This window comes from Gymnoscopelus braueri (assembly GCF_963280865.1).
Source record: "Gymnoscopelus braueri genome assembly, chromosome: 12".
NCBI classification, from domain to species: Eukaryota; Metazoa; Chordata; class Actinopteri; order Myctophiformes; family Myctophidae; genus Gymnoscopelus; species Gymnoscopelus braueri.
Window position 1 is genome coordinate 1,035,640 of NC_137614.1, and position 22,313 is coordinate 1,057,952.

At 41.0% G+C, this 22,313-nt stretch overlaps 1 protein-coding gene across 1 annotated transcript; it reads left to right on the forward strand.

The window, feature by feature from the left end:
- Positions 1–1,489: 1,489 nt before the first annotated feature.
- On the forward strand, positions 1,490–17,980 carry LOC308097421 (uncharacterized protein; the record flags this gene model as incomplete). Its single annotated transcript, XM_080445181.1, has 6 exons — positions 1,490–1,564; positions 1,723–1,816; positions 1,996–2,090; positions 3,181–3,205; positions 5,183–5,383; positions 15,946–17,980. 6 exons carry the CDS (start codon positions 1,490–1,492, stop codon positions 17,079–17,081), a joined length of 1,626 nt encoding a protein of 541 aa, XP_080301307.1. The 3' UTR covers positions 17,082–17,980.
- Between the last annotated feature and the right edge of the window lie 4,333 nt (positions 17,981–22,313).

Below are 22,313 nucleotides of genomic sequence, written 5' to 3' on the forward strand. Positions count from 1 at the left end.
ACAGTCGCCCCGGGGGAAATCCAGCGGTATTCACCTGGCATTCCTAAATGTAACCTCAGTAAATTATGCCTAAACCAACCTCATAGAGCACCAAAGTCCTGACGTCACTACCAGTAGAGGGCGCTTTTCGCAGGTTTGTGGCTTTACTTTTTGTGTTGATATCCTCATTGGGGAATCTTAGATCGCTTCATATAAGAACTGTTCCAAAAATAAACACGCCACCCCGGCGATTTTACTCGTATGGATATAAAGCATCGACTGAAGGTGTAAATGTACACATTTACCCAAAGAGTAACACAATATAAACTAGAAACGAGTCAAACAACCCAAAGAAACGCGGCTGCAGTAGGGACAGTGATATCAGACCCGGAAGTAGTAGTTCTTAAGACTTTTAAGGCAGAATTAATTCAATTTTCGCCAGAAACAGGCTGTATCAAATATGAATGAATATCATAAACGATGCAGAGCCACCCCCCAAAAACGCCGGGCAGGTGTGTTTATGTTTGGAACACAGTTCTTATATGACGTGATCTAAGATTCCCAAATGGGGATTTCAACACAAAAAATAAAGCCACGAACCTGTGGAACAGCGCCCTCTAGTGGCAGTGACATCAGACTTCAGTGCTCTATTCCTAAACTTAACCTCAGTAAAACTATGCCTAAACCTAAACTTATTTCTAACCTTATCTTCAGTAAAAATGAATACAAGAACCGCTGGTCCGTGAAAAAAATGGGGGAGTGCGTGTTTTGGGGTGACTTCCAGTTACCATAACAAACAGGCTTACGTTACATATTAAAGTCTTAAACAACAGGCCTGCATAGCCAACTCTGTTCAATTGCCAATTACCAACCCAACACCATACAAACATCTAAATCACCAAAACAAACAACATATATAGTCAGACTTAAAAAAAAAAAAACAGAATAAAACGACATTGGCATTATTGGCTACAGTGCTAATAGGCTGCTACTTACATATTGGCATTAGTATGCTTTGCAGTGCTTTAACTTACATATTCTTTGCCAAGAAAACCTACTGGTTCACCTTCTCTGGCTTAAGAAGAGCTTTTACTGGTGTAACGATGTTCCCCGCGGCACTGATAAACAGCCTCGCTGCGCAACTTTTTTGCTATGCACATCTGCCTTATTTCTCCCTCCCCCCACTCTCGTCACGTGATACGCTGTGGCTCTGAGCCCTGCATGCGACCTGTCTGCCTGCACTCTAACTCGTTGAGGCAGAGACAGAGAGCAGGAGGAGACACGTTTGTACTGTCCAATATCCGACTAAATATTGATAACAACCGTAGTAATTTACAAGAACGTGCATGAAAGCCACATAAATAATGAACTTTTATTAAAAACGGCACCCAAACGGTGCTATCGGTGTGCAAGTAACGGGTACCATGACATCCCTAACACACACACACACACACACACACACACACACACACACACACACACACACACACACACACTCCTCATCCAAACGATGACTGCTCTTATCTTGGCTGCCCACTTGCTCACCGACAGAACACTGCAGGCCTTTTGTGCCCCCAGGTTTAATGTGTGTGCAAAGCATCCAAGTTTTAGGATCTTAAGCCTCTTCGCAGCCACATCCATATTGGAGGCATTGTCCACAGTGACTCCAACAATACATTTCCGGTCTACGCCGAATTATTTTAGGATGGCCTCAATCTCTCCGGTCCTGTTTGTGCTTGGTAGACTCCGTGGGTCGGCTGGGTGGGAGCTGGATCCATTTATGGAGACAAACTGTTGCCTGTTGGACAGGATGAGTGGAACCAGGAGAACGGATCCGGTGAGTCTGAGGTAGGTGGAAAGGCAGTCGAGGAGGATGGAATGGGAGACAGTGTCAAAGGCTGCACAGAGATACAGAAGAACCAGGATAGGCTACTGATGTGGCCTAAATCAGCAGCCCTGAGGAGATCGTTAGTGATCTTAATCAGGGCGGTCTCTGTGCTGTGGTGGGCTCTGTAGCCAGACTGGAGAGGTTCAAAGAGTTCATGGTTGGACATGTGCTGATGGAGCTGTGCAGCTACTGCTCTTTCCAGGGTCTTGCTGAGGAAAGGAAGGTTGGAGATTGGCCGGTAGTTAGCAAAGTCATCAGGGTCCAGACCAGGCTTCTGGACAGGCTCTGTTACACTAAATGTAACTTTAAGCTAGGTCACTCTCCAGGGGGTCATACCTATGTTCCCCGGACCTATGTTCCCCCACTAAGGTTAGGGTTAGGTTTAGGTTAGGTCCTATATTCCCCGTACGGTCCCACTCTCCAGCTAGCTGATTAGCTACTTGATTTGGCAAGGTCCTTCTCATCCTTTCACTTTCCAAAATATTTGCAATGATTTACCTATCAGTTTATGAAGAAGCCCAAGTAGGCAGGCAATACGATGCAGACAGAGCAGGTGGAGCCAAATACAATAGTATAACCTGTAACCTAATACGTTAAATTATATAGACTCTACAGAAGTGAATGACTTGCTGTTATGAGGATAACTTTGTGCATCAAATGGGTGGAGCTTGGTTTCCCTCAGTCAGGTTTGCTAAATAATTCTTTGTACTACTGTACGCCTGAATTTTTCTTGTTGAAGTTGCCTAATATTTTCAAATTTTCTCAACTTTGGGACATTTTTCCACCCTTGATAAGTGAATTGAAAATAAAACTAATCTGTGTGATACTGTAGATTTCATTAGGACTGTTTCATGTTTTTCCCCATTTGGGACACCATATACGTTTAGTGACATAACTCCATGAGTATTAAAGCTACTTTTACACAATTGATATTGCTGGATTCAGTAGAACCACATCTTTCAAACAAGACATCATATGTCCTGCTATGACAATCCATGTCGGAGTCACTACAAAGTAAAGAGAACATTCTACATAGATTAACATTTCCGCCTATGTAGGTATGTGTTCAAATGACTGTATCTCCTATTTACATTCAGATATTGACATTCAGTCTTTTTTTGAATGTAGAGGAATGTCCTGACTTAATTTATGCCAAGTTTTAAACCTGTCAGAGCTTCCATTGTGAATCTACATGAGTTTTTATGCCTCAACCCCCAGACGGCCAGGCTTTATTTTTTGTTTGGGGTGTATAACTTTCGATATCAATTTCACCACTTTTGAGACAAAACAAACTGCTGGACGTGATGCTACAGCCACACATCAAACTACACAGAGCAGGTTGGTTCATGCTTCAAAACAAATTAACATACGTTCAACATTCTAGGCCTACTATAGCCCTAGAATGGCTGTGATATTACCAGTGGTGTAAGTACATTTACTTAAGGACAATTGTGAGGTATTTTCACTTTATTGGAGTATTTCCAATTTTCTGTACTTTTACTTCTACTCCACTACATCTCAAAGGCAAATATTGTACTTTTACTCCACTAGAATTATTTGAAAACTTTAGTTAAGTGTTACTTATTAGTGATTTTGATTATTATTACAAAACATACATTAACCACTTCAGTCCTATACATTTCGGCCATTTGAAAATAGCCCGTCTACAAGCTCACAATGCGTCGCCATACTTTACCCAAATCCAGCTCAAGTGAAGTTTTTGAGGTTTTTGACCAGTGAATGTGGAGAGTTATGTCAGTTGGATTTAGGTGGTTTGACCGACAGTTTGAGGATACAATGGCGTTATGAGATTTAATCACAAGTGCTTTTTAATACTTTTCATAGTGTAGCGGTTAGAGCACACACTTTTAGTGCGGCTGGTCGTGGGTTCGAACCCTGCCAGGGGTCGACGTCAGCAAGGGCATGCAGTCGCAACTTTTTCCTAACGCCAAATCAAATGGATTCAGATCTGTGCCAAGTCTCCTGAGGAGGTACTTCTGAAGCCTGTCCAGGACAAGCTTATCTGATCTACAAGGCTGTAGATCGGCTATTTTCACATTGTTTGCCTCTTTCTTATGTAATATTTGAAACATTTTCCAATTTGGTATTAAAAAGGTCTTAAATTGTAACTTTAGAAATGTGCAGATAGCCTACCCTGTACACACTATACTGTACGTTGGTTTGTTTACTGTTGAGTGAGAAAATAATGTCGTATAAGGCAAGCGTATCATCTGGGGACCCGCCCTAAAATCATTTGGGGACTCCGACCCCCAGTTTGGCAACCACTGACATAGATAAGACCTTAATGAACATAAATAAATCTTGAATCCATTCAGTTTGATTGCCATCTGAACGTTCCTCCACTCGCACCTGATTTTAATTAGGGAGACACAATTGGTCTGCTACGTTCTTTATCCAACGCAAAATGACGGTCAGACTACATTACTTGTTTTAAACTTAAACAGTACATTCAAATATGTATCTGAAAACATTGGAGGTGAGAAATAAGCAATGCAGTACACAAAAGTGCTGCAGCATTATTTGCTCCTCTCTTTGTCTCTCTCTCCCCCTTAGCTGTGCTCTGCTTAGTACAGTGTGTGTGAGTCCAGCGATCCCATAGCTCGGAGGGAACGGGACCGTCATCTGACACTGTGATTGGTTACATCAAAACACACCCTTGTTTCCTAGATAAAATGTTAACAATAACGCCATTTCATGACGACTTTAATTCCGATTGGATAAACATATCATGATCAAGAGAATGGGTGATATTTTCGCGGAGCAAAACAAACACGGAGGGTCCTTTTCATGCTCAGGGGCTCCTGGGCACGTGCCGAAAGTGCCCATATGGTATATCCGGCCCTGATGAAAAGTATGTAATATCACAGCCATTCTAGGGCTAGTACAGCCATTCTAGGGCTACTAAGCTACTATCAAATCAAATCAAAGTTTATTTATATAGCACATTTCAAATGACAGAATCAAACAAAGTGCTGTACAGGTAAAAACACACAACAAAGAGCAAACAATGCAATGTAAGCAGACGTAGCATACGAAAATTAAGTGCAAATAAAAGCAAAAACAAACATTAGCACCAGTCAGTGGAAAGACATGTTACATCAGCTGTCACTGAAGGCCAGGGAGAAAAAATTAGTCTTCAGTAGAGATTTAAAGGTAGCTAGCGACTGGGCCTCTTTGATGTGTAAGGGCAAAATATCCCAGAGCCTGGGGGCAGCCAGCTTTACTAGCTTAACTACACTTTGATTTGTGGTGCTGATGCTACCTCTTCTGTCCTCTTTCTGTCTCTGTGTAAAGAGGTTTCCCCCGGACATGAGAAGAGGAGCCCCAGTATGGTCCAGGCGGAACCACAACCTCCTCAACATGAGGAGAGGAGCCCCAGTCTGGTCCAGGAGGAACCACAACATCCACAGATTAAAGAGGAACAGGAGGAGGAGGCTGATGTGTCAACATGGATACTAATGTCCACCTGGAAGACCGGGTGCAACACTCTCTCAGGTAAAAGAATATTAACTTTATCTAACCCCACTTTCAAACCCTAGAAGCTGCTAGGTCAGATTGGTGTAAATTTCAAGGTGTTTATTGTACGCATACTTATGCCCGTACCTACATAAATAACAGGTAAGAGTCATATTTTTTGGTTGCGGGATAGTGTCATGCAACCCATAGTGTTCCGTGGTGGAAGAAATGTTATCTAGTCAGAATGAAAACATAGGTGCTTCACCGGAAGTGGAGGGCTGAGGGCATGCTCCAAACTCAGGTTTCCAGTGAGAATAGGTCTGGTTAATCCCCCCCCCCCAAGAGCCAAATGCAAAAGTGAAAAATGCTGGGGGCGCTGTTTTTCCTTTTTATTTGACGATGTGGCAGACTAATCATACAGCATGGGGAGAGAGTGCCTATTCTTCCACCACCAAGCAGCAGGGTCTGTGCTCATGGGCAAAGGGGCCAGGTTCCTGTAGTGATTTATAGCTGACTGGGGGCGCATCATGGTCTCAGCTCCCTTTCTAACTGCTTTCTCTTCCTCTTGAAAGAGCTCTTCTAGGGGTGTTATTTTCATCTTCTTGGGACTGGGAGGCTGACTCTGCGTCTGAAATATCAGTAGACAAAACATCCTGTTGGTGATGATTTTAATATGACCAAAGGTCATACACTAAGACGACTGTTCCCAAGAAAATGAAAATATTCACAATGTCCTTCCTTAATCCTTACCTCCACAATCTCCTCTTCACCTTCCTCCTCCTGATCATTGACACTCACACTGGTCATCTGGCCCTGGGTGGTCTCACAGTCACTCTGACTCCCTCCCTGCACAGTCCTCCTGTCCTCCATGCATCATTACTAGGTTGCCAGTAGTTCACAGTTTAGGCTGACAGCTGTTTTTATAACTTGTTACATGATGGCCAATGTGTTTACCTGGTGCTCTAGCTCTGGACCCACAGTCTTCACTGCTGCTGTCTTCATCCAGTCCCAGGCTTCATTGTTGTCCACTTTTACTCTTAAATCTTGGGTCGATTATAGTGGCCTCCTCCAGAAATGCTGATATCTCATCATCCTATAAAACACACAACATGAGAATAGATGAATAGATGCACAGTGACTTTGTAAAGTATTCAGATTCATTTACAAGATGGCAAATTGTATTTAATTTGATCCATTTCATTACCTGATAGCGCTTTGACAGGTCAGTCCATACCTTCTCCTTAATAGAGATGGCAAAGGACGAGTCTCCATCAGTTACTGTGAAGTGAGCCTCCAGCTTCTTTAGGATTGGAAGAATGTGCCCACAAGTTGGCATCTTCTCGCTCGATACAGCCGTTAGAGGTGGTTGTAGACTCTACAACCTCTACAATGTAGAGGATTCTCATAAGCTTGATGAACGTCTGCTTTCCTAAATCTTTTTTCCAATCTACCAACAATGCAGTATATGGAGTACTTAATGTTAAAATGGTTAGGGAAATGTACTTTAGAAGTAAGGTATTTGAGATGTAATAATAATAATAATAATAAATGAGTTAAATACATTATAAATGCAAAAAACTAAAGGCTAACTGAAATAAGGGGCACGGTGGCGCAGTCGGTAGCGCTGTCGCCTCACAGCTAGAAGGTCCTGGGTTTGATTCCCGCAGGGGACGCTGTGGGCGCTGGGGTCGTGTTCTCTCCTCCGCGTCATCAGTGCCCATACCCCATAAGGTGGGGTTGGCGAAAGGGCCTTTCTGTGTGGAGTTTGCATGTTCTCCCCGTGTCTCCTAGGGTAGGTACCCTCACAAAAACATGCAGTAATCCTGGTCACTATACTGTTTCCCCCTGGGCAGCCGGGGCGCCTGATGGAGGGGAAGGGAACTGGTTGGAATAACGTGTTCCTTCCACGCGCTACGTCCAATCAGGGAAACTCTCCCCTGTCAGGTGATAAGAAGGTCAGTTGGCTCTCATGCATTGAAGGAAGCATGAGCTCGGCCCTGGCCTCCCTAGGTTGGCAGAGGGAAGGTAGTGCCCAGGATTACATAGACAATTAGCACTATGTGTAAAAAATAGGGTTACAAAATCGTGGGATAAAAATTAAAAAAAAAAATTAAAAAAAAAGGCTAACTGAAATAGTAATGTTATCAATAATATTATTTAAATGCTCTACTCACAAGTCCTTCTCCGCTCCCTTCCTAACTCTTTGATCCAGAACGGTTGCTTGAATGTTTGGTATTGATCCAAGAACCTTTCAATCATCAAGTATGTTGAGTTCCAGCGGGTTTTCACATCAAGCACTAGCTCATGATCATTTAGGGCTGAAGTAAAGTACTTTTTTGGGTTATCCTTTTAACATTATTTTGTATAAATCAGTCTTTGTGCAAACTGTTAATAAAGTGATCAATCAAAAAGCGTCTGTTTGATACAAAAATATCTAGGCAGTTTAATGGTCGCGACATCTTGCGAATAATGACGGACGCATAACAAAAGGCCCAAAACACAGTCGCCCCGGGGGAAATCCAGCGGTATTCACCTGGCATTCCTAAATGTAACCTCAGTAAATTATGCCTAAACCAACCTCATAGAGCACCAAAGTCCTGACGTCACTACCAGTAGAGGGCGCTTTTCGCAGGTTTGTGGCTTTACTTTTTGTGTTGATATCCTCATTGGGGAATCTTAGATCGCTTCATATAAGAACTGTTCCAAAAATAAACACGCCACCCCGGCGATTTTACTCGTATGGATATAAAGCATCGACTGAAGGTGTAAATGTACACATTTACCCAAAGAGTAACACAATATAAACTAGAAACGAGTCAAACAACCCAAAGAAACGCGGCTGCAGTAGGGACAGTGATATCAGACCCGGAAGTAGTAGTTCTTAAGACTTTTAAGGCAGAATTAATTCAATTTTCGCCAGAAACAGGCTGTATCAAATATGAATGAATATCATAAACGATGCAGAGCCACCCCCCAAAAACGCCGGGCAGGTGTGTTTATGTTTGGAACACAGTTCTTATATGACGTGATCTAAGATTCCCAAATGGGGATTTCAACACAAAAAATAAAGCCACGAACCTGTGGAACAGCGCCCTCTAGTGGCAGTGACATCAGACTTCAGTGCTCTATTCCTAAACTTAACCTCAGTAAAACTATGCCTAAACCTAAACTTATTTCTAACCTTATCTTCAGTAAAAATGAATACAAGAACCGCTGGTCCGTGAAAAAAATGGGGGAGTGCGTGTTTTGGGGTGACTTCCAGTTACCATAACAAACAGGCTTACGTTACATATTAAAGTCTTAAACAACAGGCCTGCATAGCCAACTCTGTTCAATTGCCAATTACCAACCCAACACCATACAAACATCTAAATCACCAAAACAAACAACATATATAGTCAGACTTAAAAAAAAAAAAACAGAATAAAACGACATTGGCATTATTGGCTACAGTGCTAATAGGCTGCTACTTACATATTGGCATTAGTATGCTTTGCAGTGCTTTAACTTACATATTCTTTGCCAAGAAAACCTACTGGTTCACCTTCTCTGGCTTAAGAAGAGCTTTTACTGGTGTAACGATGTTCCCCGCGGCACTGATAAACAGCCTCGCTGCGCAACTTTTTTGCTATGCACATCTGCCTTATTTCTCCCTCCCCCCACTCTCGTCACGTGATACGCTGTGGCTCTGAGCCCTGCATGCGACCTGTCTGCCTGCACTCTAACTCGTTGAGGCAGAGACAGAGAGCAGGAGGAGACACGTTTGTACTGTCCAATATCCGACTAAATATTGATAACAACCGTAGTAATTTACAAGAACGTGCATGAAAGCCACATAAATAATGAACTTTTATTAAAAACGGCACCCAAACGGTGCTATCGGTGTGCAAGTAACGGGTACCATGACATCCCTAACACACACACACACACACACACACACACACACACACACACACACACACACACACACACACTCCTCATCCAAACGATGACTGCTCTTATCTTGGCTGCCCACTTGCTCACCGACAGAACACTGCAGGCCTTTTGTGCCCCCAGGTTTAATGTGTGTGCAAAGCATCCAAGTTTTAGGATCTTAAGCCTCTTCGCAGCCACATCCATATTGGAGGCATTGTCCACAGTGACTCCAACAATACATTTCCGGTCTACGCCGAATTATTTTAGGATGGCCTCAATCTCTCCGGTCCTGTTTGTGCTTGGTAGACTCCGTGGGTCGGCTGGGTGGGAGCTGGATCCATTTATGGAGACAAACTGTTGCCTGTTGGACAGGATGAGTGGAACCAGGAGAACGGATCCGGTGAGTCTGAGGTAGGTGGAAAGGCAGTCGAGGAGGATGGAATGGGAGACAGTGTCAAAGGCTGCACAGAGATACAGAAGAACCAGGATAGGCTACTGATGTGGCCTAAATCAGCAGCCCTGAGGAGATCGTTAGTGATCTTAATCAGGGCGGTCTCTGTGCTGTGGTGGGCTCTGTAGCCAGACTGGAGAGGTTCAAAGAGTTCATGGTTGGACATGTGCTGATGGAGCTGTGCAGCTACTGCTCTTTCCAGGGTCTTGCTGAGGAAAGGAAGGTTGGAGATTGGCCGGTAGTTAGCAAAGTCATCAGGGTCCAGACCAGGCTTCTGGACAGGCTCTGTTACACTAAATGTAACTTTAAGCTAGGTCACTCTCCAGGGGGTCATACCTATGTTCCCCGGACCTATGTTCCCCCACTAAGGTTAGGGTTAGGTTTAGGTTAGGTCCTATATTCCCCGTACGGTCCCACTCTCCAGCTAGCTGATTAGCTACTTGATTTGGCAAGGTCCTTCTCATCCTTTCACTTTCCAAAATATTTGCAATGATTTACCTATCAGTTTATGAAGAAGCCCAAGTAGGCAGGCAATACGATGCAGACAGAGCAGGTGGAGCCAAATACAATAGTATAACCTGTAACCTAATACGTTAAATTATATAGACTCTACAGAAGTGAATGACTTGCTGTTATGAGGATAACTTTGTGCATCAAATGGGTGGAGCTTGGTTTCCCTCAGTCAGGTTTGCTAAATAATTCTTTGTACTACTGTACGCCTGAATTTTTCTTGTTGAAGTTGCCTAATATTTTCAAATTTTCTCAACTTTGGGACATTTTTCCACCCTTGATAAGTGAATTGAAAATAAAACTAATCTGTGTGATACTGTAGATTTCATTAGGACTGTTTCATGTTTTTCCCCATTTGGGACACCATATACGTTTAGTGACATAACTCCATGAGTATTAAAGCTACTTTTACACAATTGATATTGCTGGATTCAGTAGAACCACATCTTTCAAACAAGACATCATATGTCCTGCTATGACAATCCATGTCGGAGTCACTACAAAGTAAAGAGAACATTCTACATAGATTAACATTTCCGCCTATGTAGGTATGTGTTCAAATGACTGTATCTCCTATTTACATTCAGATATTGACATTCAGTCTTTTTTTGAATGTAGAGGAATGTCCTGACTTAATTTATGCCAAGTTTTAAACCTGTCAGAGCTTCCATTGTGAATCTACATGAGTTTTTATGCCTCAACCCCCAGACGGCCAGGCTTTATTTTTTGTTTGGGGTGTATAACTTTCGATATCAATTTCACCACTTTTGCAATAAAATATTTTTACACAACAATCCATTTCATGTATGGGAAGCCTTAGAGATGAAGAAAAACTATGTTGTGTTTGGTTCTACCTCCGGTAGGGGTACCTCGAAAACTAAAGCCCTTTTTGGCTGTTTGTCACAGGCCTATAAGCTCTGACGTTACATTGTCTTTCTCCACTGAGTACCATGCATCTATTAGAGTGTTAGTAAGTTTGTCTCTGGATGGTGGTGCATACTTTGGGTTCAGAGCTTTTAGCGTATCCCTGAGAGTAGTAGAACAAGAAAAGCCGATTCCCTGATTACTACAGCAAAAAAATAATACAACATTATTATTATTACAACTTGTACAACCATTATTTAAACTTAACCATCACATACAATTATATGAGGCCCTCAGAAGTACCCCTATCTTCCGTATTGTTCAATAAAAAGCGTTTAAATCCAATCAGTGGCCATTTTCTCAGAGTTATAATGTATCACAGTGCAATACACCTCCCAACCAATAGGGTTGCATAGTTGAAAGCATGGAGGAAATACGGAGAAAATGGCCACCGTTCGGATTAAAATGCTTTTTATTGAACAATACGGAATAAACGGTTACTTCTGAGGGCCCGTACATAATTGTAACATCCATGGCCATGGGGAAAGCACTTTATATTTGACATCTGAACGTTTATGTAGATGTACGGGCCGTAAATGGAGAAAGTGCATGATTCAGGGCTAAGTTACTTATACGTTGTAACTAACTTTTTGTAGGAGATGTTTCCTAATAGTGAACGTGCTACCACCTTTGTCTGAAAGTATTGCATTTATTTATATGCACTTCACTTCTGTCTCTCGCTCGACGGACATTCACAGCATTCTTTAGATTGTAGAGCAGTGGGTGTAACCACCCCACACACACTTGTAGGTGGCGTGACGTCACCACAGTCGCTTGCATGCACACAGCTGAGCCAAATGAAGACAGATGAGAAATTCCAGGAACCGCTTGCGGGAACCGTTAATGCAAATACGATGGAACCGGCTCCTAAATCTCGGAACCGGGTTGGAAAAATAACCGGGTCCCAACCCTACTACTGACCTGGTGGCGCTCTGTTCATTCAATCACCTCAGTCATGGTGCCTAGTCGGACGTAGCCATATGATCTGCCTACATACATAAATTCGGAGAAATCTAAATTCAATATATGGGCAAAAACATGTTTAACCCATTATAACCGAGAAAGCATCTGTGTAACCACTTCAACCATTATTTCATACTTTGGCTATTGAAAAGTAGCAGATATACAAGTTCATAGTGCATCACTTCGTGCCGTGCTATGACCTTGTAGATCTGCTATTTTTGAAAAAACTTTGAATGTATCAAATCTTTTTTTCTAGGGGACAAAATATTTTGAGATGGGGTCGGCGGACCAATACATGAGTTTGAGGACCACTTACAAGATACATTTTTCAGAAAACTTAAAAAAAGATTTAGAAGACATTTTGTAGAATCGGCCTCAGGTCTTAATGGGTTAAGCACGTGAACCCTGGCATCCCTATTCTGGTGGAACATTCACCAAAAATAGGTCAATCAGAGGTCACATGAGGGAAGGGGGTTTCCATGAAATGAATGAATCTGTGAATCTGTAGAGAGTTAACTCCAACTAAAATAATAATAATAATCTTTATTGTCCCCAAAGGGATATTTGTCTTCACAGTCTGTTCAAAAACAACAACAACAAAAAACAACACATAACCATACAGCACAAAACAACATATCACATGACACAACACCAAGTGTTGAGGTGAAGGGGAAAGCTGAAAACTGAAATAAGCCCTTTTCCCCCTGTGCCAATGCATTCATTGCCCCTAATCAGACCAAAGAGGTCATTGAGGACCTTGGATACCAAATTAATGGCTGTCCTCTTCAGTGTGAAGTGCACAGATTTCCCTGTAACAATGCACTGTAACACCCTCAGCTTTGTCACTTGTAATGCCTGAACGTCTGCCCCAATTGAATCTGCTACCAAACGTCTTCGAGCTTGATCTGGATGGGAAAATAATTGGGTATATGGATGACATGAACTGGGGGTGGAACCTGTATGAATGTTACGCAACATTACGCAACTGCTCCACTACCTGCAAGACACTGCTGTTCCTGTTAAATATATGGACTACCGTGTAGTAATGTCTATGGGCCATGTCAACTTGAGGAATGTGACAATGACATTCCATAATTATGTTTCTTCCAGAGGAGTCTAAGGATGGCAATGAATAGTGCCTGTATAAGTCACATGCATAATGGACTGGTAAACCTGTTTTACTGGATTGCTTGACTAGTTTGTGGTTATTAAGTAATAGATGCATGCTTCCCAAAAAAAACACGCAGATAACACAACTGACTTACAAGCCCACAGCGCATTGCATCCGCGAGGCGTTGTGGGCTTGCATATCGGCAGAGGCGGGGCTACAGCAATTGCATGTTAAGCGGATAGCTGTGCGACAGAGAAGAGCTCCTCTGCAGTTTACAAACAGCCAACAGTGTGAACAATAAATCAATGGCAATTTACTGTACAGTAGTATTAGCCTATATTTTGGCTGTAAATGAACAATTAAAAAAAAATAAAAAATGTATCTGCTGTCGGGCAGAAACGTGCAAACAGCTTTTTAGTGGAGAACGTTTTACCGTTCTTTATGTTTTAGAATTATGATTACACACACTATCACTGCGGTTACATGTCATTGTTCCGACATGTCATTGTTCCGACATTACTAACCCTATCCCTAAGGGCAGGTACACACTGTAGGACTTTTAAAGTGGTCGGTTGGGTCGTCTGATCGTTAAGCATTTCACACTACAGGACTCTATTTCTTGAAATCGTCTCTCACATATCCTTGTGGTTTTCACACTATACGATTGATCACCGACTAGGGATCACACACTGTAGGATAGTTCACTAGGATGCTATCCAGACCCGATGCATACATTTGTTTTTATTCCAATTCATTTTAACCGACGTCTCATGAAAACGTGCACAGCTCCCGTGATATGCGCGAGACTGAGACAGGACGCTATTGATTGTTGAAATTAAATAATTAATTCTCTATTTCTCTGTATGTATCTCTCTCTCTCTCTCTCTCTCTCTCTGAAACAAGTCAACCAGCTTAAAAGAACGCAATGAAACTCAGTAACAGCGTTGCCATGTCCGCTTATTATAAGCGACTTTGGGCTTGTTTTTCTGTAGAGTTGCTTGTAAATATTGGTTGTTGCGGGGTACGTTTTTTGGGCTTATTTGTGTTGTTGCTTATTTGGCCTTGTTTCCTAATGTTGTTTAAACCAGTGGTTTAAACAACACATAATATGTATTTGTCCGCAGACCCCCCTTCTGAAAATATGTTGTGCCATTATAGACCCCCATACAAGATTTGTGTGGATTTGGAAAATATTCCACAATTTTCTCAAGATTTTTCTTTGAAAATAGCTGCGATGCGTTGTGAGCTTGTAGATCGGCTATTTTCAAATATCCAATGTATTTGTAAATAGGTTTAAAGTGCTTAAGTGGCCTTTTCTTGGGCTTGTTTTCATAAACCTGGTTGCTTATTTCTCTCACAACATCTGGCAACGCTGTTCAGACACAGCGTGTGTCTCACACACACACACACACACACACACACACACACACACACACACACACACACACACACACACACACACACACACACACACACACAAAACGGTCGCAAAGCCATCCCAGAGCGGATGATCGCGGCCAGATGGTGTCGCTGTGCCTTTCACACACAGCGAGCATTATCTCGCCGATCTGCGTCAGATCGGGAGGTTTTGTCGGCGAGCGCCAAAAAAGGTCACAGACAGCATTATCGGACCAAATATCCTGCAGTGTGTACCTGCCTTAACCCTAACAGCATGCGGAAGCCACGTAGTCGGAGTAGTGGGATGTCAGACTGTAGCACTGTAGTGTGTTGCAGAGCAGAACAGCAGCTGTGACCCGGTTCATTATTATTTAATTGTTTTAACCATTGCTGCCATAAAGCAGTTTTCTGTTGCACAGGTAACACTATATAGGTGGGCACCTCCTGTGTAAAATTGGCTAATATTTGGGAAATGTTTTTAAGTAAAGTATACATTTAGATTAGAACAAACATGCTTAAACATTCGATAATTAAGGTCTAATATTTCTACAATTGCTACAAAACCTGTATATCCAGTCGTTTTGGGGCATACATAAGAAGTTGAAGGATAAAATTAAGTCTGATAATGATGTACAGTGCATGTTCACATCATGTATACCAAATAGCTAAACATCAAGGTGCCCAGATGTCCCTAGTGCCCACTGCCCACCTATCCTGTATCCAATTTTAGCTGCCAAACCAATGGGTCCTAACGGTCTCTCTTGTAATTGACTTTGGTTCTCACTTGCAACATTTCCTCTTCCCTTATGCAAGGTGCATAATGGTTCAAATGACTACTGAAGGCTACATGTGTCTTCCTCTGGGTTTTTAACTTGAACACACTGCTGCTATGCACCATGTGGCTGTACAGTCAAGCCCTACAGTAATAATTTGAAGATATGAGTATTTGAATTGGCCAAATTGGCAATAGAATACAACGGAACTTAGAAGCTGCTTCTGTAAAATGAAGCCTGGATTGGCACGCACCATTTACCACCGCAAAAATTGGTGTGCGCTGCACGCGCCATGTTATTAATTTATGTTTTTTTTTTCTCTTACACCGACTTTTATCCATGTCTAGGACAGGGGTAGACCGATGAAAGGTTGGGGGGTTTCACAAATCACATATTGGGACATGGTCTGAAAATCATTTTCAGTCTACTATCAAAATATATAGATATTTAATACTTATTTTAACCAAAGAAAATAACTTATCCTACTTTAAATACAACTTTCTTTAAAGTTCTTTCTTTTAAAATATTTCATGCTTTCATTTGATCTTTTCCCCAGACTTCCTGCACCTCCCTGTTTGTAAAGAGGAGGATTGCCCTGAAGAGGAGAGGAGCCCCAGTCTGGTCCAGGAGGAACCAGAGCCTCCACCCATCAAAGAGGAGCAGGAGGAGCTACTTCAAAGACCAGAAGAGGTTGATAGGCCAATGCTGACATTAATAATAGTGAAAAATGAAGATGATGATGGTGAAAACAGAGACACAGAGCCTGTAGCCAGCACCTCAACTGAACACATGAAAACACAAGCTGATGTAGAGGACTGTGGAACATCACAACCAACTAGTGATGACCAGCTCCTCTCTTCACACTGTTCTGCATCTGACATCACTGAGGACAGTGATGAGTGGGAGACCAGTGTAGATCAGTCACCTTTAAACATACTGAAGTCACACAAGACACAACATGTTGAAGGACAGAGATTGTCTTTGAGCAACAAGCTGTCCCAGGACCTGAAATCATCGAAAGAAACTCACTCCATGCAGAGTCACACAGGGAAGAAAGGTTTTAATTGTACAGTTTGTTGCAAAATGTTTCATCGTAAGGGAAATCTGAACAAGCACATGAGAACTCATACAGAGGAAATGCCCATTACTTGTAAAGTTTGTAGAAAAGAATTTAGTCAATTGAGTCAACTAAAAGTACACATGAAGAGCCATCCAGGGAAAAAGTCATTTACTTGTATAGTTTGTGGCCATGACTTCATTAAAAAGGACCATCTAAAACACCACATGATGACCCATACAGGAGAAAAGCCATTTACTTGTACAGTTTGTAGCAAAGGCTTTTGTCAATTGAGTAATCTAAAAAGACACATGAGGACTCATACAGGGGAAAGGCCATTTACTTGTACAGTTTGTGAACGCAGCTTTTTTGAAAGGTGTGCTCTAAAGCAGCACATGATGACTCATACAGGAGAAAAGCCAGTTACTTGTACAGTTTGTAGCAAAGGCTTTCGCGACATTGGTTGTCTAAAAATACACACAAGGACTCATACAGGAGAAAAACCCCTTTCTTGTAAAGTTTGTAACAAAGGATTTGGTGACTCAAGTAATCTAAACAGACACATGAGGACTCATACAGGGGGGAAATCTTTAGCTGCCACTTTGGTCGAAATGCACATAGATTCAGACATCTGAATAGATACATGATATCAGACACATGTATGATCTAGGGCTGGGCCTTATGACTACAAATCATTATCACCATTATTTATAACTTTATCCCTGATTACGATTAATGAACGATTATTTAAAGAGTAAAACTAAATAATGAGAGTAGCAGATCTACAAGCTCACAACGCCCCACAATGTGTTTTTGTACAACAAAGTATAATGCAGAGTTAAGGGGTTAAAGGAACACGTCACAATTTTTCAACCTATCTTCATAGTATAATTGGTTGGTCCTAACTAATGCTCATTATTCGATGGCACCATTTCTGTCTACTCACTCTGTGTCTCAGAGGAGGTCTGTGGACAGAAACCTAGGCAGAAACCTGCCTAACAGTGACATCATCGGTAGACATGTTTGGGCATTTCAAACCAGATTTCAACCCTTATCTTATTTTGTATTAATGCAAGAAACTGCTTTTACCTAATGTTTTTTAATACTGCTGTCCCAAAGATAAATACATAATCATACAAATGGTAACTGGTAAAAGGTCATAGAATCACATCTGTTGTGGTTCTTTCAAATGTGAAATTAAATGGATAAATGTATGAAATGTAAGGCATACTGCAACAGGAGCAGTTGCGGTTCTTTTCGAATTGAAACATTCACATTACATTAACTAATTATTAGTCTAAGTCTTGTCTTCCTTCACAGATGGATCATTCTTCCTTCCTCCTTGCATCATGAGTAATGCTGAGTTATGAAGTTAAATGAACATGATTTTTCTTTTAACATTGTATATTAAGACTATAATTTAAACTCCATAGTACCAAGTTGTCACATGCAGGAAAAAACAAAAAATCAACACGTTGGGATGTGATGCATTGTTGGATGTATATATCTGTTCTCTTGAAGCATGCATCCTCTCTCAACATTATGGCACAACCTGTAGTGCAAGTCAGGGCAGGTTGCATATTATATGAATACATAAATATACTATATACATACTGTATATGTGTGTTTCAAATTTCAATCAATCATTGTCTCCCGTTTCATTCTCACTACTGCTGTTCTGTTGCTGCTCTGACTCCTGTACCTCAGTGGATCATTAGGGTTTATCTTTATTACTTAAGTAAAAGTATCAATACTGCAATATAGAAATACTCTGTTAAGTAAAAGTCAGGAGTTCAAAATGTACTCGAGTTAAGGTCAAAAGTATTGGTATTAAAATGTACTTAAAGTACCAAATGTAGAAAGTACTCATTCTGCAGAATGTCCCATTTGAAGTTTTCAAATGTATAAATAATCTTTTGAAAATAGCAGATCTACAAGCTCACAATGCGTCGCATTGTTAGCTTGTGGATCGGCTATTTTCAAATGGCCAAAATGTATATAGGGCTGAAGTGGGTAATGTATGTTTTGTAATAATAATCTATATCTACAAAGTAACTAGTAACTAAAGTTTTCAAATAAATGTAGTGGAGTAAAAGTACAATGTTTGCCTCTGAGATGTAGTGGAGTAGAAGTGAAAGTATTGGAAATTGGAAAAACTCAAGTAAAGTACAAATACCTCAAAATTGTACTTAAGTACAGTACTTAGGTAAATGTACTTAGTTACTTTCCACCACTGGCTACAACGTGCACAATTCATGATGCAGCAATTTTGAGAGGTGAAGACTGGCCATGGTGTTTGGTGAGGAACTTCTGGGCTGCTTGAACTCCCAGATGTAGGCCTACTGCCTCTCTCTCTGTGTCGGTTTTGGACCAGTGCTACATGCAACAAGGCTCTGGTCGTCCTACTGAAATAAACAGTGATTATTTGCTACGTTTGTTTATCACACACCATAGCCTTAATACGTCTCGTAATGACACCAATTAATCAAACAATACTCGAAGCAGACCAGTTGTCCAATTCTTGTGTAAACCTCACACAAAAATCTGTCATGACTCTGGCATTTGAAGCGTTTACTTTTCCTCCTTTACATTCTAATAATCACTAAATGTTTCACATTTTTTCTTCTACCTCTTTCTGTCTACCCCTGAGCCTCCCCCCACACACGCACGCACGCACACACGCATGCACGCAGGCACACACACACACCCACTTTCTCTCACTCCCTCTTATTAACACTTGCTATGCATTCCATGTCTATAATGCATTATAAACGTAATTATAAGGCATTATGATCTGCTTATAACACGGTATATGTACAGTTAAAATAACTCATAAATAATAGTATTGCTTTATAAAAATAATAATTACAATAATAACATTAAAGAGCACTTCATAATGATGGTCTAGTATCATAATATTTCATAATTACACTCAGACATAATTCTTTGCAAGGATCACACAGTATTATTATTGCCATAGTTGTAATACAGTATGATAATGTTCTTATGTATTATAATCACTGTTATAATGCATTATAGTGTGACTATAAGTCAAGTGGTCATTAGGTGTAGTAGGCAGGCATAAGTATAAAGTAATGAGTGAAGGTGTAGGCAGAAACCTTTTGTGTTGTTCTTTCACATATTTAATGCTATTTATTCTACTTTACTTTACTATGAAACAAGATCCTTACTATGAAAAAGTCTGTGAGTAACCTGTAATTATGGAGGAGTGTGATGCTTGACCTTGACATTATAATAGGCTTTATAATGTGTTATGATTGCATTATGAGTACTTAAGTCTTATGAGTGCTTAGTTATAACTGTAATTATACAGTTGTATAAGCTGATTACAATGACCTTATACGTCAGAAAATGGTCTGTCTGTCTGTCTGTCTGTCTGTCTGTCTGTCTGTCTGTCTGTCTGTCTGTCTGTCTATCTATCTACCTTTTATTCAGTAACAGTTACACACCTCCTCCACCAGGCGGCGAAAGCCAACAGTGCCTGGACCCTTTGCTGCGCAAGCTTGAAACGCATTTTGACCCGGAAGTAAAGGCATGTTGTTTATATTCAGTAGCCGTTAAGCGTAATGGTGGAATTGTTGATCGTTGTGCTACCGATATATTATAACTCTATGCTTTAAACATTATATACGTATTTTACAGTAGGAACAGAGAATTTTACACATTATATAAGTATATTACAGTAGGAACAGAGAGCTTGGTGAAAATGTCTCATAAAGGAGGTAAAATGAGTCAAATGGAGTCTGTAGGGCTGTCGATAAATGAACACATGACGTCGGTGGGAGAGGAGATATTGTGTGTTTTGGAACAACAGCGTGGTGTTGATGTTTGTATTGTGAAGCTTCATGTCAGAGTGTTTGTGTTGGAGCGCCTTGGTGCGGCTGCAGAGTTCATGTGCAACCTCTTCCAGAGAGAGATAGAGACACTAGAAACTCTGCTGGAGAGACAAAACAAACTGCTGGACGTGATGCTACAGCCACACATCAAACTACACAGAGCAGGTTGGTTCATGCTTCAAAACAAGTGAACATACGTTCAACACAAGCTTACTAGTAGCTGAGCTAGCTGTAGAATACAACTCTCGTCGACGTATTTATGCTGCTAACGTTTTCAATCTACGAGAGTTGTAGGTTTGATCCCCCATGGCCAACGGGACTTTCAGAAAAAAATAAAGGTGCTTACCCCCACTCCCCAAATGTTAACTCTTTCTACTTCATAGTAGTTTAATGTAATAATCCATATATTTCAATAAAGAAGTGTTTTAATGCCGTCAGTGGCCGATTCTGTCGGAAGTTCCCAATGGGCGGTAGTGACGGGGCGCATCCGGTGAAACCCGGAATTACACTCAATGTAAACGAGGGTGAGAAATGGCGTTCGGCCACAGACGGCATTAAAATTAATTATTACATTAAACTACTATGCCGTAAAAAGAGTTAACATTAGGGGCGTGGGGGTAAGCACCTTTATTTGGCCATGGGGGATCAACCCTACAACTCTCGTAGATTGAAAACGTCAGAATCATAAATACGTCTACGAGTGTTGTATTCTACAGCTATAGCTGAGCTATATACTTTGAGTTGTGGCGCTGATTCTACCTCTTCTGTCCTCCTTCTGTCTGTGTGTAAAGAGATTTCATCTGAACATGAGGATAAGAGGAGCCCCAGTCTGGTCCAGGAGGAACCACAACCTGCACAGATTAAACAGGAAGAGGAGGCTGATGTGTCAACATTGACATTACTACACAGGTGTAACACTCTCTCAGGTAAATATATATAAACTAACTTTATAAGTAGTAATCTAATCTAATCTAATAAGGCTAAAAGCCCTACACTCAGCCTATTGAGGCTGCTAGGTCAGATTCAGAAATAAAGTAAAGTTTAAATTTCATGATGGTTATTGTACATTACACGGCTTGGTTGAATGCTTGATTCTGATTGGTCAATCATTGGTCATTATTTCTGGATAATGACCGATGAGCTCTATAACGGACCGCTGTCTAATCAGAGACTCAGAACACCTGCTCATGTCAACCTGGGATGCTTGGTTTTATGCTATATCCAACATGAGAGAAATACTTAGTTTTGTTGTTAATTTTGGGTCAATTAATTTATTTATGTATTAAGTAGCCGTGTAATAAGCGGGATAATATATGAGGAGGTGGTCATTATTGAAATTTAAAGCCCTTCAGGGTGATTATGCACCAAGGCGGAGCCAAGGTGCATAATCACCCTGTCAGGCTTTAAATTTCAATAATGACCACCTCCTCATACATTATCCCTTCCATACATACTGTATGCCTGTGCCTGTTTAAATAACAGATGCCTAAAGGACATTTTAATGAATGTTTGTATGAACTCTTCTGAACCGTGCACCAGGTAAAGAAACTACTTGTTGACACTTAGGTTGTGCTCACATTTTCTTATTTGCCGAGCCAAGTTCATCCATCTACTGACCTGGTGGCGCTCTGTTCATTCAGACACCTCAGACAGGTGGTGGTGTCTAGTCTCACATAAGATATCAGAGGACCCCCTTGAAAACAAGATGCTGCATATCAAGGAGCTTATCCTCTAAAATAAAATCTCTGCCTACTAGGGCTGGACAATTAACCAACATATAGTAACAATAACCAACTTAGTCTTGCTTATGTATGTTAATTGAATATGTATGTTAATTGAATAATCAAGTTTATTTATTTTTATTATTCGTATTTACCTTAAGTGACACAAAATAAAAGATTTGATATAATTGATTAAGTCGATAAGTCTGATTAAACACTTAACCCTTTATTATACTATGTTGTACAATGGTGAGGTGAAAAAAGTGAAAATATAAGCTCAGCTTATAGA